The sequence below is a fragment of the Nematostella vectensis genome, chromosome 14 (genome assembly GCF_932526225.1).
Source record: "Nematostella vectensis chromosome 14, jaNemVect1.1, whole genome shotgun sequence".
Classification (NCBI taxonomy): Eukaryota; Metazoa; Cnidaria; class Anthozoa; order Actiniaria; family Edwardsiidae; genus Nematostella; species Nematostella vectensis.
In genome coordinates, this window is record NC_064047.1 from 11,585,637 (window position 1) to 11,601,876 (window position 16,240).

Consider the following 16,240-nt stretch of genomic DNA (forward strand, 5'->3'; position numbering starts at 1 on the left):
AGCAACTCAATGGAGAGGGACGGGGGGAGAGCGAGAAAAAGCGAGCGCGCGGGCCTCTCCCATTGAGCCGCTAGGCAGGCTAGCAAATGAACCGCTGTATTTTCGATTGTAAACAATAACAATGGATGGTTGATCGACTTTCTGTAAGTATAAATGTATATGCGTAATCTTTGTTACTCCAGAATCGCCGACCCTCAACCATGAGGATGACAATAGGCAAGGACAGGCAATATATATTAATTACAAACAAGTAACACTTGTCGGTTATTGTGTTCCTTTATTTTTATTTACGCTTTGATATAATATATATCGTATAAGGTACAGTATCTTGAAGATCGTTTTTGACCGCGTGAGACTGGGTCGTGAGTTATGGAGACATCGTTGCGTTGAAGAGAGTGGTATTTGTTATCGTCGAGTTGCTAGGCAACAAAGCTACGTAATCTCGAGATGTATCATACAGGAAACCTGGAAACGAAAAAGATTTAAATTAAAATGATATCCACCACATCAATATGAATAAGAACCATCTAAGAGTAATAGACCGACCATTTGGTATCTCAGGGCCGTAGTAAGGGGTGGGTCACTGAGGGTACGGCCTCCAAATATTCTAAAAAAAAAATACAAGGAAATGACCAGTGGGCGTGGCTGGGTCCCCAATATATTTGTTTATGTCCCCGTATTGTCCCCCCCCCCCCCCCAACCCCTACTCCCCGTAATATTTCGATGTCCTGCTACAGCTCTGTATCCTACGGGTCGATGACGATTTCTTGGGTATATAGAAAAAATACCAGTACCAATTTCTCAACTATTCGATATTTCTAAGGAGTCGATTCGGTGATCCACTTTGTCATATAAGACATCAAGTTGGACTTACCTACCGTATATACGCAAAAATGTGGTTTGCAACCTAAATTTTTTTGCATTTTGTACCAAACCCCCTAAACTGCAATTTCATTTGCACGTGCATGGCGCCTGCTGATTAATAATATCTCATATTTATTTATGAATTTGTAAACTAGAAGCATTGGTGATTATGTTCGCATCAAATCAGATCGATTGCACGCTTTGAAGGGGCTATTAAAAGGGTTTCAATTTGAACGAATTTTTGAAAACAATTACCAGCGAGAGGCCTTTAAGAGCCTCTTGAAAAGGATTGTGGGATCGTTTGGCTAAACACAACGAATTCAAGATGTCTCACAACAATTCCTCGCGTGGAGGAAACAAAACGATGAATAAGGTCGTTGTCATAAATACAAACAATTCCTGTGAGTATAAGTGTAAATTATCGAGGTACAAAGTTCTATGGTGAAAAATATAGAAAAAAAAGGATTGAAGCGGAGTTCCAAATATGAATATGTAATGTCCTAATAAGGAACCGAGCAAGCGAGCTAGAAAAACGAGAGTTTCCAAAACAAGAATGATTGAAATCTTTTCACAAGCATCCCGATTCATAGCCCCCGCTACCTATTATAGATGCGGACATAACCCTTCCCTCTTACCTGGCATAGATGCGGTCATAACCCTTCCCTATTACCTGCCATAGATGCGGTCATAACCCTTCCCTATTACCTGCCATAGATGCGGTCATAACCCCCTTACCTGCGATAGATGCGGTCATAAAGCACGCGATGTTGGCAGCCACGAGGCTCCTTATCGCTAGCTTGGCCATGTCCCCCCTCCTATTTGGTGCCATCGGCCCCAGGCCCCCAAGCAGCACTCCGAGCCCTAGGAAGTTGCTAAACCCGCACAACGCGTATGTAGCGATGATCTCGGACTGCACCTGCGCGAGAAAAACAACCAATCAAAGAGCAACTCTCATTATATTGACCAATCAAATTGGTAATCATAGTGCTGCTCCCAAAAACTGACCAATCACATTGTTTGGGCCGATGTCTAAAGTTTCTAATCTAAAATATCCGTACACGGGGTTTTCACACATACCCTGTCCGGGGATTTTGTACATACCTATATCCGAGCTATATATATCCGGTATCGGTATCCGTATCCGGTATAGTTTAGTACTTATCGACACTCGGGGTTTTGGTAGATACCCATATCCGGGATTTTGGTAAATACCCATAATTTCGGTACATATTCATATCCGGGATTTCAGTACATACCCGGTAGTCAACGTGACCTACCCATATTCGGGGTTTTGGGACATTCCTTAGTATCCGGTGAATTGGTATCTATAACCGGGGTTTAAATAAATAACCACATTCAGATTTTAGTACGTACCGATATCCGGGGATTCCCGTCTTTTAGATCCCGGTCCTTGATAAAAGGAGACATGTTTATGTAGCTGATAAGCTCGTTGAGGAAAACCTTGATGCCAAGGAACTTGGCGACCGGGCCACAGTCGGCCCATTCCACGCCCATGACAAACGCGAGCGGCATAAACACATAGGAGCAGATGGTCTGTAACACATTAACACATGAAAATGTAGGAGCAGATTGTCTGTAACACATGAAAATATAGGAACAGATGGTCTGCAACACATGAACACATAGGAACAGATGGTCTGTAACCCATAAAAACATTAACACATAGGAGCAGATGAAAACATAAAAGCAGATAGTCTGTAACACATGAACACATGAAAACGTAGGAGCAGATGGTATGTAACACATTAACACACAGGAGCACATGGTCTGTAACACATGAACACATGAAAACGTAGAAGCAGATGGTATGTAACACATTAACACACAGGAGCAGATGGTCTGTAACACATGAACACATAGGAGCAGATGGTCTGTAACCCATAAAACATTAACACATAGGAGCAAATGGTATTTAAAACATGAAAACATGAACAAAGGAGCAGATGGTCTGTAACACATGAACACATAGGAGCAGATGGTATGTAACACATGAAAACATAAACACATAGGAGCAGATGGTCTTTAAAACATGAAAACATGAACACAGGAGCAGATGGTCTGTAACACATGAACACATAGGAGCAGATGGTCTGTAACACATAAACACATAGGAGCAGATGGTCTGTAACACATAAAAACATAGGAGCAGATGGTCTGTAACACATAAACACATATGAGCAGATGGTCTGTAACACATGAACACATAGAAGCAGATGGTCTGTAACACATAAACACATAGGAGAAGATGGTCTATAACACATAAACACATAAGAGCAGATGGTCTGTAACACATAAACACATAGGAGCAGATGGTCTGTAACACATAAACACATAGGAGCAGATGGTCTGCAACACATGAACACATAGGAGCAGATGGTCTGCAACACATGAACACATAGGAGCAGATGGTCTGTAACACATAAACACATAGGAGCAGATGGTCTGCAACACATAAACACATAGGAGCAGATGGTCTGCAACACATGAACACATAGGAGCAGATGGTCTGTAACACATAAACACATAGGGGCAGATGGTCTGTAACACATGAACACATAGGAGCAGATGGTCTGTAACACATAAACACATAGGAGCAGATGGTCTGTAACACATAAACACATAGGAGCAGATGGTCTGTAACACATAAACACATAGGAGCAGATGGTCTGCAACACATGAACACATAGGAGCAGATGGTCTGTAACACATAAACACATAGGAGCAGATGGTCTGTAACACATGAACACATAGGAGCAGATGGTCTGTAACACATAAACACATAGGAGCAGATGGTCTGTAACACATGAACACATAGGAGCAGATGGTCTGTAACACATTAACACATAGGAGCAGATGGTCTGCAACACATGAACACATAGGAGCAGATGGTCTGTAACACATAAACACATAGGAGCAGATGGTCTGTAACACATAAACACATAGGAGCAGATGGTCTGTAACACATAAACACATAGGAGCAGATGGTCTGTAACACATAAACACATAGGAGCAGATGGTCTGTAACACATAAACACATAGGAGCAGATGGTCTGTAACACATAAACACATAGGAGCAGATGGTCTGTAACACATAAACACATAGGAGCAGATGGTCTGTAACACATAAACACATAGGAGCAGATGGTCTGTAACACATAAACACATAGGAGCAGATGGTCTGTAACACATAAACACATAGGAGCAGATGGTCTGTAACACATAAACACATAGGAGCAGATGGTCTGTAACACATAAACACATAGGAGCAGATGGTCTGTAACACATAAACACATAGGAGCAGATGGCCTGTAACACATAAACACATAGGAGCAGATGGTCTGTAACACATAAACACATAGGAGCAGATGGCCTGTAACACATAAACACATAGGAGCAGATGGTCTGTAACACATAAACACAGGAAAACGTAGGAACAAATGGTATGTAAAATATGTAAACATGAGTACACAAACACGTAGGAGCAGATTGTCTGTAACACATGAAAATATATTAACAGATGGTCTGTAACCCATAAAAACATTAACACATAGGAGCAGGTGGTCTTTAAAACATGAAAACATGAATACAGGAGCAGATGGTCTGTAACACATAAACACATAGGAGCAGATGGTCTGTAACACATAAACATAGGAAAACGTAGGAACAAATGGTATGTAAAATATGTAAACATGAGTACACAAACACGTAGGAGCAGATTGTCTGTAACACATGAAAATATAGGAACAGATGGTCTGTAACCCATAAAAACATTTACACATAGGAGCAGATGGTCTTTAAAACATGAAAACATGAATACAGGAGCAGATGGTATGTAACACATGAACACATAGGAGCAGATGGTCTGTAACACATGAACATGTAGTGACAAATGATATGTAACACATGACACATGTTACACATGAACACATCGGTAGGTGATCTGTAACACATGAACACATAGGATCAAATGATTTGTAATACATGAACACGTATAGAACAAATAATCTGTAACCCACAGACACGCAGGAGCAAATGGACTGTATGTAATACATGGACACATGAACGAGTGGGAAAAGTTGGCCCGTTGAGGACGTGGACGTTTGCAACATTTTGTCCCCGTCATAAAGGAGATACAGCTATAGTACCACCACTAGTTTTGCTCACCTCAAAACTGAGTTCCGAGTATCCCACCATACTCCCAAGCCAGGACAGGACGGCATTAAAGAATGCAAGGAATGAGAAAAATGCGATAAGCATGGCTGCGACGTTAGCGATCAGTGCGATGGCGGTAGACGCTCCCTTGGCTGCAGCCTCAATCACGTTCTTCTCTCCTCTGAATGAAAACACAACGAAACACTTCAACCATACACACTATTTTCTTATGCCTGGCGCACACATAACGACATGGGCGCGCGCACTCTGTTTAGCCCGACATAACGACATGGACATAATGAAATAAAAAGAAAAAAGCATTTGTTTTCTCTATGCCGTTATGTCCAAGTCGTAATGTCGGGCTTATGTCAAAGTGTCGAACTATTCACAATTGAACATGCGAAGATAAGAGTGCGCGCGCCCATGTCGTTATGTCACAAGTGTGCAACAGGCATTAGGTAAGGAGATCTTCTTAGTCAAATAGGTCTTAGTTTAACTCTTGCATGATATATACGTGTGATGTTACAGGGATATGTAATGCGTGACAAGTATGCGTAACAGTGACATCGCGTGACAGTTGATATAACGAAACAGGTTAGGTATCGCATGATAGTGGCATAGCGTAACAAATATACTTAAACAGGTATATCCATCACGTTTCATGTTGTAGCATGAATGAAATAAGCATTGCGTGACAGGCAACAGGTTCGCGCGAAAAACTTGTGGCAAAAGCATAGCACGACACTGCATGATAAGTATAAGTGACATCACCACCGCGTGACAGGTTCGTGACACTGACATATCGTGTGACAGCAACACGTGACAATTGCATTGCGTGACAAGAATACGTGACATAACCATCGCGTGACAGGTTCGTGACTGACATCGCGTGACAGCTACACGTGACAACTGTATTCGTTACAGGAAAGCGTGACAGCAATCGCGTGACTCACTCCTCTGGCACGTGTATCTTGTCTTGCTCCAGCGTCTCGGGGATCTCTGTCTCAGGTTGGAAAAGCTTAGAGACTGCGAGAGCTGCAGGGGCGGACATGACCGATGCGCTCATCAGATGAGAAGCCTTGATTCCGTATGAAATATAAACGGCCAGCATTCCTCCTGCCACAGTTGCTAGTCCACACGTCATGACGGCGTGCAGCTCCGATATCGTCAGGTGCGCGAGAAAGGGACGAATCATCAAGGGTGCTTCTGTCTGCAAATATATTAGGGAAAGTCGTATCACGTGACAGATCAAAATACATATACCACAGTAGAAGAAAAGATGACCCAAAATAAACAAAACAAAATTCAATCGTGTCTTTTTTAAGAAATGGACGAGCATTTCAGCACGAATATGACGCTTCGAAAGCACTCACAAATATAGTGAGAAAATTAGAGTACGGCTTAATTTCACAGCATTAATAATGCATTTATTGAAACACGATAGGAATTACAGCATAGCTGATTGCGTTAGGTGTGTTACGCTCCTTATGATTGGACTAAAACCGATGTACATTCCCAATGTCAAATAGTCAAAGTAATCTTTTTTTTTGCCGGAGGTTTTCTTTGTTGCTATTCCACTCAAGATCCCGTGCAAACACGGGAAAGCGGCCATAGTGGCATGGGTGTATTCCTACATAAGCTTGCCAAAACCCAGCTTAATTCTTACCTGCCCGACGAAGATGTTTCCTGCGGCGGTAAGAGACTCGACAGCGCTGGTTCCCATGGTGATTTGCATCAGCCAGGCAATCTTAGAGATGACGAGAGGCATGATGCCAAGGTGGTATAGCACGGAGATGACGGAGCTGAAGAAGATGATGACTGGAAGGACCTGGACAAAAACACAATGAAATCATCACTACCAACACCATCAGTACAATCATCACCTTCACCACCAACATCACCATCCGCATCACCACCACCATTAAACAGCAGTACCAACACCAACATCACCATCATCACCCTCCACATCACCACCACCATTAAACAGCAGTACCAAAACCAACATCACCATCCGCACCACCACCATTAATTACCAGTACTAACACCAACATCGTAATTATCATCAGCAGCAGTAACAACAACAATAAGCAGTAGCCTTCCATTGTCAAATTTAAATCCCAAACGCGACCAACAACATCATCAACAACAACATCATTATCACCACCATCACCATTATCATCACCATCATCTTTATCACCACCATCACCATTATCACCACCATCACCATTATCACCACCATTACCATTATCATCACCATCACCATTATCATCACCATCACCATTATCACCACCATCACTATTATCACCACCATCACCATTATCACCACCATCACCATTATCATCACCATTACCATTATCATCACCATCACCATTATCACCACCATCACCATTATCATCACCATCACCATTATCATCACCATCATCATTATCACCACCATCACCATTATCATCACCATCATCATTATCACCACCATCACCATTATCATCACCATCATCAACAACAACATCATTATCACCACCATCATCAACAACAACATCATTATCACCACCATCATCAACAACAACATCATTATCACCACTATCATCAACAACAACATCATTATCACCACCATCATCAACAACAACATCTGTATCACCACCATCATCTTTAACATCATCAATCGCAACAACAATAGCCTCCCACACTTTAAAAATGTTCAAGATCAACCTTAACTTGTTATTTCATCGCAAACCAATAGCATATATTTTCAGAGCACCATATTGATACTTTACCTTGAAAGCAAGCATGTGATTCTGATATGTGTCCTCGCCAAACACAAATGCAGATCCCACATTGGTGAACTCAAGGAATGCAGTAACCTTGTCTCCAAGAAACTTGAACGCCTCATATCCATGACTTGTTCTCAAGATGATCAATGCAAAAGCGAACTGTAGCGCTAGACCCCATAACACCGGCCTCCACTTAATCTAGGGTGATCCACAAATTAGTCTCCAAAGCCTAACCACATGTTTAACTAGCGCCTTACATTTCATTATCAACAAAGCACCTAACAACACCTGTAGCTAAGTGCCTTCTCAAATTTTTGACTAGCACCTTTCAACATTCTTAACTAGTGCATTACAGCACTTTTAGCCAGCACCTTACCACACCTTAAGCTATAGCACAATATTTGATCTTTGGCTATAGTACCTTATTATACCTTTGGCTATAGCACCTTATTTTACCTTTGGCTATAGCACCTTATTTTACCATTGGCTATAGCACCTTATTATACCTTTGGCTATAGCACCTTATTTTACCATTGGCTATAGCACCTTATTTTACCTTTGGCTTAGCACCTTATTATACCTTTGGCTATAGCACCTTATGATACCTTTGGCTATAGCACCATATTATACCTTTGGCTATAGCACCTTATTTTACCTTTGGCTATAGCACCTTATTTTACCTTTGGCTATAGCACCTTATTTTACCTTTGGCTATAGCACCTTATTTTACCTTTGGCTATAGCACCTTATTTTACCTTTGGCTATAGCACCTTATTATACCTTTGGCTATAGCACCTTATTATACCTTTGGCTATAGCACCTTATTATACCTTTGGCTATAGCACCATATTATACCTTTGGCTATAGCACCTTATTATACCTTTGGCTATATCACCTTATTTTACCTTTGGCTATAGCACCTTATTATACCTTTGGCTATAGCACCTTATTATACCTTTGGCTATAGCACCTTAATTTACCTTTGGCTATAGCACCTTATTTTACCTTTGGCTATATCACCTTATTATACCTTTGGCTATATCACCTTATTTTTACTTTGGCTATAGCACCTTATTATACCTTTGGCTATAGCACCTTATTTTACCTTTGGCTATAGCACCTTATTATACCTTTGGCTATAGCACCTTATTATACCTTTGGCTATATCACCTTATCATACCTTTGGCTATAGCACCTTATTTTACCTTTGGCTATAGCACCTTATTTTACCTTTGGCTATAGCACCTTATTATACCTTTGGCTATAGCACCTGTTGGCTATAGCACCTTATTATACCTTTGGCTATAGCACCCTATTATACCTTTGGCTATAGCACCTTATTTTACCTTTAGATATATCACCTTACCACACCTTAAGCTATAGCACCTTACCACACCATTAGCTATAGCTCCTTAACATACCTTTAGCTTGCATCTTACTGCACCTTGAGCTATAGCACCTCATGGTACCTTTAGATATATCACCGTACCACACCTTAAGCTATAGCACCTTACCACACCATTAGCTATAGCACCTTAACATACTTTTAGCTTGCATCATAATGCACCTTTGGCTATAGCACCTTATTACATCTTCAGATAACATCTTAGCACATCTTTATTTCACACCTTTTAATCTTTTTTTCATTTGCTGATATATTACCCACACCATTTACTAACCTTTTTTCTGTTGGCAGAGCTGAGATAACTGATGGCGATAAAGATCAACATTCCCAACAGGGAGATCAACTTCCGTGGCTTCTTTACTGTGTCATATGCCACCCACAGCCCTGTCAAGGTCATTGCTACAATCAGGCAAATCCTGTCAACAAAAGAGATGTAAGTAACACACGAAAGGAATATAATACACACAGGGGCAGTATGCCTAATAGGGGGGGGGGGGGGTATTTTCGGATTGGTGGTTTCAGGCCTAAAATCTGGTGTGGATAACTGATTTACAGAAAAAAACATTCTTTAAAAAATGGATCACAGATTTATTAAAAATTTAACGTCACATTTTGCTGATTATTGACTTTAAGATATCATTTTATGATTTTCTAACAAACGAATGTCTTCTTCTATTATGTGATGCAGATTCAGATTGAATCAAAACTTTGTGCAGATGGATTTTAGGGGGGGGGGGACAGACACTTACCATCTGAGCCACTTCCACTTCTTTTTGCTAAACTTGACAACCGGCGAACAACAAAGCGAGTAAATCCGTTTACCAAAGAGGTCACGCATAAACATGTAAACCACAAAGAACCACATCACCATGGCGATAGCAAACAGTGATTTGACGTTATCCAGACCAGTCACACAGATGCCTTAAACAAGGTAGAAAATAATAAATGAGAGTCATTTGTAGTAGGGGTAGACTGGGGATAGGGTAGATGGAGGTCATGGATAGGGAGAGGGGGAGGAGTAGGGTTTTGTGGGCCTTATATTACCATTGAGCTCAGTTGTTCATAAAACATGCTACAGAGAAATGGAATGTACATGATTTGCCTGCTAGTCAGCTGTTAGGAAATAGTTTTGTTTTCAAATGATTGTGTGAAGGCTTGGGTTTACTGTGGCATCACAGGCAGCCCATTTCATTAAAAGTAAATTTTTACTGTACTATAAGGAGATAAAAGAGATGAAATTAGTGTTTATATGGATTTGTATTAAGAGGGTTTCTGATAAACTCGTGAAGTTTCTTGAAAATCATAACAGAGTTCCTGAAAATAGTGATAAATTATCTCTTACACCTGCTTCAAAATATTTTAAGTTTGGTTTTCTAGACTTGTTTGGCATGCACCCTTTGCCCCCACAGGCATCCCAATTTCATTTTAAGTAAATTTTTATGGTTATGAGATTTCTTTGACAAAATTTTAGGCTTCCAAATCAACAAATAACAACAGGACAATTTAAGTTAAGACTTATACTTATAAGAGGGAAGAAAGACTTTTCAATATATTATTTGTTATTGAACCATCACTAATCAAACCTCAACTACTCTAATAAAATTTGCTGCACCACCAATGAGAAAGAATGGTTGCAACTCTACCCGAAAGCCACAAAACAAAAATTATCAGATTTGTTTGCATAAAATCAATGTCGGTTCCCTGTCTATAAATACATGAAAAAGTTTGGAGAGCAGGTCCCTGTAGTTTGGTATTATTTTGAAACTTTTATCTACTTTAGTACCCCCCTTTTACATAGCTTATCATTGCCAATACCTATGATGCTATATGCTAGGAGCACAGAAGCAATCAGTACTGCTTTGACTTGAAAGGAATACTTCCGCCAAAACTTCCTCCATTTTCCATTTCTTTGTTTGTCATTTTCAGAAACATTATATTCTTCAATAGTGTTATCAGATGATGCAACTTGTCCATCGACATGATCACCTGATCTGTCCATGAGAGAAATTTCAATCTGCACAGAAAAAAAACATTGCTGTAGTTAAACAAAACTAAAATTGTAAAATAGCAGATAGTAGTTCAAGAAAGTAGAAAACAATACCCCTGCTATCCCTTGTGCATAAAATAAAATGTCATAAAAAAAAGTGCAGCTGTGTTTGAATAGCCTGACTTTCGTTGTGGGAAAAAGTACAGGGTTGTATATATGTTGTTTTTATTTAATGTGGAAATCCTTAGAAAAAATGACAAATATTCTAATTGAAAAAGTATAGTGTTTGTTTTATCCACTGACAGGAAACGTATCTATCAAAACCTTACACGACAGTTATATAAAAGCAAAATAAACTTAAAATCTCTGAACGTTTTACTTTTTGTCAAAGTTGAGACGAAAAACCTCATGTTTATGTATATGTGGTTATATTTAGATTGCTATTTATTAGCAATTAACATGACATCTTTTACAAAGCGAATATATCTTAGAGAGATATTGCTAATATTATAAAATTGTTAATGATTTTCTAAGTCTATTTAGTTGGTACACATTTTTCTTTCGGAGCTGTTTGGGTATTGATAATTACGAGTAGCAAGGAAATATAATAAAACATCGCATACAAAGGTCGGGACCGGTACACATGTCACCTTATGCGATAAACAGACCAACAGCCATGACGCCCGACTTACCGATTTATTTTCTGCCATCATATAGGAAGTAGAAGTAGCTATTTAGATCGTGCTGGTAGAAGAGCCGATGTTCTTTTGTTTTCCTTGCTAGTAACTCGTGTAAACAAAGCTCATATTAAGTAGCAAAACCCTGTTGACTTTTGACATGGTAACATTTCTATCGTTCCAATAACACCACAACAAATATTGGTAATTGGCACTGCAATTTATCTTGCATTAAACACAACTGCCGTCCCGCAAGGCAATTTTTTATAACCTCAAACTGTGTGCCACACGACATAAATCATTAACTAGACACGCATTGTTTCTCCGAAAAAAGTTTAACACGAAAAGCCAGAGATTGCGTGACAAAGGGAGGGCGCATTGCGTGACAGAATGGGGGTATTGGAGATCGAGGAAAGCTGAGAGGGGGTTTAATATGATAGAAGAAAGTCTACGAATTTGTGAAAATGATAATGAAAATAACAAATTCATTTTCGAGAAATCCTAGGTCCCCCTCGCAAGAGACAAATGGCTCCAAGGCGTCCCTACGTGCATACAAACTTCCATTCTAAGGCTAAGCCATGAGATGAGCCCCCGTATTCAATACAAATGCATGCAAGGAAGATGAAACAATCGATATTGTCCATTTGCATGCATTTGCAATGAATACGGCAGCTCATGGATAATTCGACGTGTGAACGTAGCCTAAGAACAAGGTAATTACTTATCGGGAGGGGCCGCTAAGTTGAATTTTTTCCGGTTAAAAAAATTTCGACCCTCCCCTAGATTAAAGCCTAAAAATAGTGACCCTCCCCCAAAAAGGCGACCAAAAATTAAGGGCCCTCCCCCAAAACAATTTTAGCACTATTTCAGGTTCGCAGTACTAGAGTGGTTTTCATTAACCCGTGAAACAAAGTGTAATAGTCAAAGGGTAATAGTCAGTAAAACACAAAAGAGAACAATATAATAAGATCACAATAAAGTGTTATACGCTAAAGTGTAGTTCACGGGTTAATGAAAATCACTCTATTTCGCAAAAGGGATTGAAAAAGACTATAGGGGTACAGGATATTTCCTCTTCCTCCGAGTAGGAGATATTGAGAAAACGGGACATGCTTAGGCTTAGGGGGGGGGATTATGCCGAATTATGTGTGAGATGGGGTGGGGGACTATTACTGCGACATTCCGCAGCATTTAATAACAATAGCATTCTTTTTCTCTTTGCTTATTTTCCATTTGTTTATTTTGCGTTCACACATTCTTAGTATAAATCAATGTAAATTACCGTCGCTTTTAGCACAGTTCACCGGTCTGAAAGAGTTCACATCATTTGTAAGTATCTCGTTCCGTTTATTTGCTAGCATTCGTAAAATTATCTGTATACGTAACGTCGCCGTACTTTGTAGAACATTCAGCCTGCTTGTGTAACTTGTTTGTATTTAGCTATTTTCCTGTTGTTTATCGCAGCAACCGTCATTATCGTCATTATCGTCACTATCGTCACTACCGTCGTCACCGTTAGTACCGTCTTTATCGCAGATAAGTTGTTGAATAAAATCGTTCGTGTTACAGTTATGACGTGTTGGAATTTTACTCTTCCCTGCAACGTTTACCGCCACAGGGACTAAGCAGACAGCCCATGCAAGGGGCGGCAGAGCTGGCTTTTAAACATCATCAAACTAGAAGCAGTGTCGATTTCAAGCCCATATTCAAGGGGTACACTCTTTTTTTAATAAGAACCTTTTTTTTTAAGAACGTCCAGCCTGAGATTTCACCCAATTTTAAGAACATGCTAAGAACATGCCGAGGCTCAGATAGCAGAAAAAAATATTTTTTAGTCCTAATTATTCATTGGGTATCATATTCTTATATACACTAAAATTGAAGAACATCGTTAAGAACATATTCAGCCTTCTAAAAAATGTCCCAAAAATAAGAACGGCCCAGCCTCAACTGAAAAGTAGACGTTCCTATAAAAAAGAGTGTATATATAGTATTGTATAGGGGATCCGGGGACATACTCCCCCGTGAAAGGATGTTACTAAAACGAGGAACGGGGAGCGGGGAACAGGGAGCGGGGAACAGGGATCTGGGAACGAGTGGTCAGCGGTAGGGCACAGCGATGTAGCAACCTCACGTGCGTCTCTTTGGCTCTTCTCTCGTTAAAATGGATGGTAAGTGAAATCTTTGACTCTGTTTCTAAGAATTATGAATAATTCATGCGCCCATTGAATCGAATCTAATACGTTTCTCTTATTTTAGATGTGATAGAGATCAAGTCAAGTGAAAGGTATGTTGAAAGGGATAATATGATAACAGTTTGCTTGGGTAGTTTAGTGCGAGCTAAAATCGCAATGGTTAACTTGAAAAGAGATTTATGGAAACATATTTTGAATCCGTGGATATTTTTGCAACTTTTATTGCCATGACTTCAAATTCTCATCCCATAGTGATTAAAAGCACTCTTTACAAATTTGAGGTGCTGTTTTCAGTATTTTTATAATTATTGATGTTGAAAGCTGCTGTTTTCCTTTTACAAGTTCAACAATGCCTGAGCTTGAGTCCAAGTCTGAGCTTGAGTCCAAGTCTGAGCTTGAGTCCAAGTCTGAGCTTGAGTCTGAGCTTGAGCTGTAATAAAGTGTACAGAGGAACAAATAAGATGGGGCCAGAAAAGTAATAACATTTTGCAATAGTCTAATTTAGTAAACAGTCAACTTGATGTTAGAGGAAAGAAGGGTCATAGTCACGGAAAACAGCAATGTCCGGTAACAAGCGTACTTTGTCAAATACTTCAGTTGCATTAATCTCCCCAAGGATTCGATGGTCACTAATAATATCTTTCACCGTCCCTATATCAATTCATTTATCCTTGATAGCTGTCTCAAATGCCGACGTCAATGCATCATTCTTCTCACCATGTTGTTCAACCTTGTCCGGTACATCATTTCGTCTCGTCTTTTCCAGGCACCTCTTGTCGATTGTACAAGATATTCCGCAGTGCCTTAGATGTTTTTGCGGCGGTCTTTGATTCTTGACGGATTAGATAGAACTTTTCCGCTGTCTTCTGAAGATGGCTCATCAGATCTGCCAAATCTTTCTTCAGGTGATCGTGTTCTTCATGTACAATAGAGACGGAATGAGGCTGCGGAATGAGGCTGCGTTCACTCTGTCAAGCTCCTTGCCCATTGATTTGTGCCAGAACGAGTTGAGTTGAAAGAGGACATATCGTTTGCGGAGAAGCTGATAAAGACGTGATCATTGTTGCCGATCCCTGTGCCTGGTAACCTGTTGTGCATGAACTTCACAAATGCCTGCAGCCATGTGGCAATGTAAGGACTGAGCACCAAATAGGCAGGTCCAAGGGAGGCCAAAGTCTTGTTTCTCAAAACAGTCACTACCATTTGATCTTTATATTGCCTTACCTTTTGTAGCTCTCCTAATGTCATGTTGGCGAGCGGTCCAGCTCTGCAGGCATTCTTGATGCCCAATCGGGTGATTATATGGTCCCTTACGAGACAATAATCTGTCATGGTGGGCAAGTTTGGCGCATGCTTGACAACCATATGCTCACCTAGAGTGAAAACAGCCTGTCTTGTTAGCTTTGACTTGTCAAATTTCTGAACGTCTTCTGGTGTTAAAAGTTTATCCAGATCTTCCATCAGTTTCTCCCATCTTCTCCCGGCGAGTGGCTTTTTAAAGGAGCATTGCCATTCATGAACTTGGTCGCGAACTTTCGAAGCCTCTTTTCCACCTTCTTCCTAGCGGAACCAGCGCGGAGCCCCATAGGTATAGAGAAATTGTACATTGTAAATTGTACTATGCGACTCAGTTTTTTTGGTCATCGCGCGGGTACCCTGTGGTGTCGCCCGTCTGCCCGCCTGCCCGTGGAGCCAGCACAATTTGCAATAACTTAGAAAAACGCCACCTCACTGAAATCATTATACAAGCATATATTTTAGCACTATCCGAGAATGCTTCATACTTAATAAAACCCCGAAAGGTAGAGCAAAACTTACAATAATTTAGTTTTGAGTGTTTTTGTATTTACACTCACGGGAACCCTGCGTCTAATTTTTCCTCGCGGCCGACACCGGGAGTATTGTTGGTAAAGTTTTTGCATTATTTTCGTTGTGGCTAAAACCAAGAAAGAAAATCGACACATTTAAACACTTATAATAAAAAGACGTACAAACAATGGACGGAAGGACAAACGATGTGTTTGGAAAAAGAAGGTAAGACTTTAATTTATAAACTTCGACGGAGCTATGAAAAACTCTTGTTGACATATTTCTAGCACTCAATAAGATTAACAGTTGAAGCCATATGAGAGCCTTTCCTAAATAGTAATTTAGCTAGTTTGTTTATCCAT

General features: G+C 40.2%; 1 protein-coding gene across 2 annotated transcripts; it reads right to left on the bottom strand.

Annotated features, from left to right (window-relative positions):
* Window positions 1-260: 260 nt before the first annotated feature.
* On the bottom strand, window positions 261-12,199 carry LOC116612135 (solute carrier family 28 member 3). Of its 2 annotated transcripts, XM_048721861.1 has the most exons (11): window positions 11,890-12,199; window positions 11,026-11,224; window positions 9,960-10,131; window positions 9,485-9,626; window positions 7,809-8,003; window positions 6,704-6,865; window positions 5,991-6,247; window positions 5,050-5,218; window positions 2,239-2,418; window positions 1,600-1,780; window positions 261-465 (listed from the first exon to the last, which is right to left on the bottom strand). In XM_048721861.1, exons 1-11 carry the CDS (start codon window positions 11,908-11,910, stop codon window positions 368-370), a joined length of 1,776 nt encoding a protein of 591 aa, XP_048577818.1. In that variant the 5' UTR covers window positions 11,911-12,199; the 3' UTR covers window positions 261-367. The 2 variants fall into 2 exon arrangements, with proteins under 2 accessions (XP_048577818.1, XP_048577819.1); XM_048721862.1 differs by lacking the exon at window positions 11,026-11,224 and having other exon boundaries at window positions 11,890-12,198.
* Between the last annotated feature and the right edge of the window lie 4,041 nt (window positions 12,200-16,240).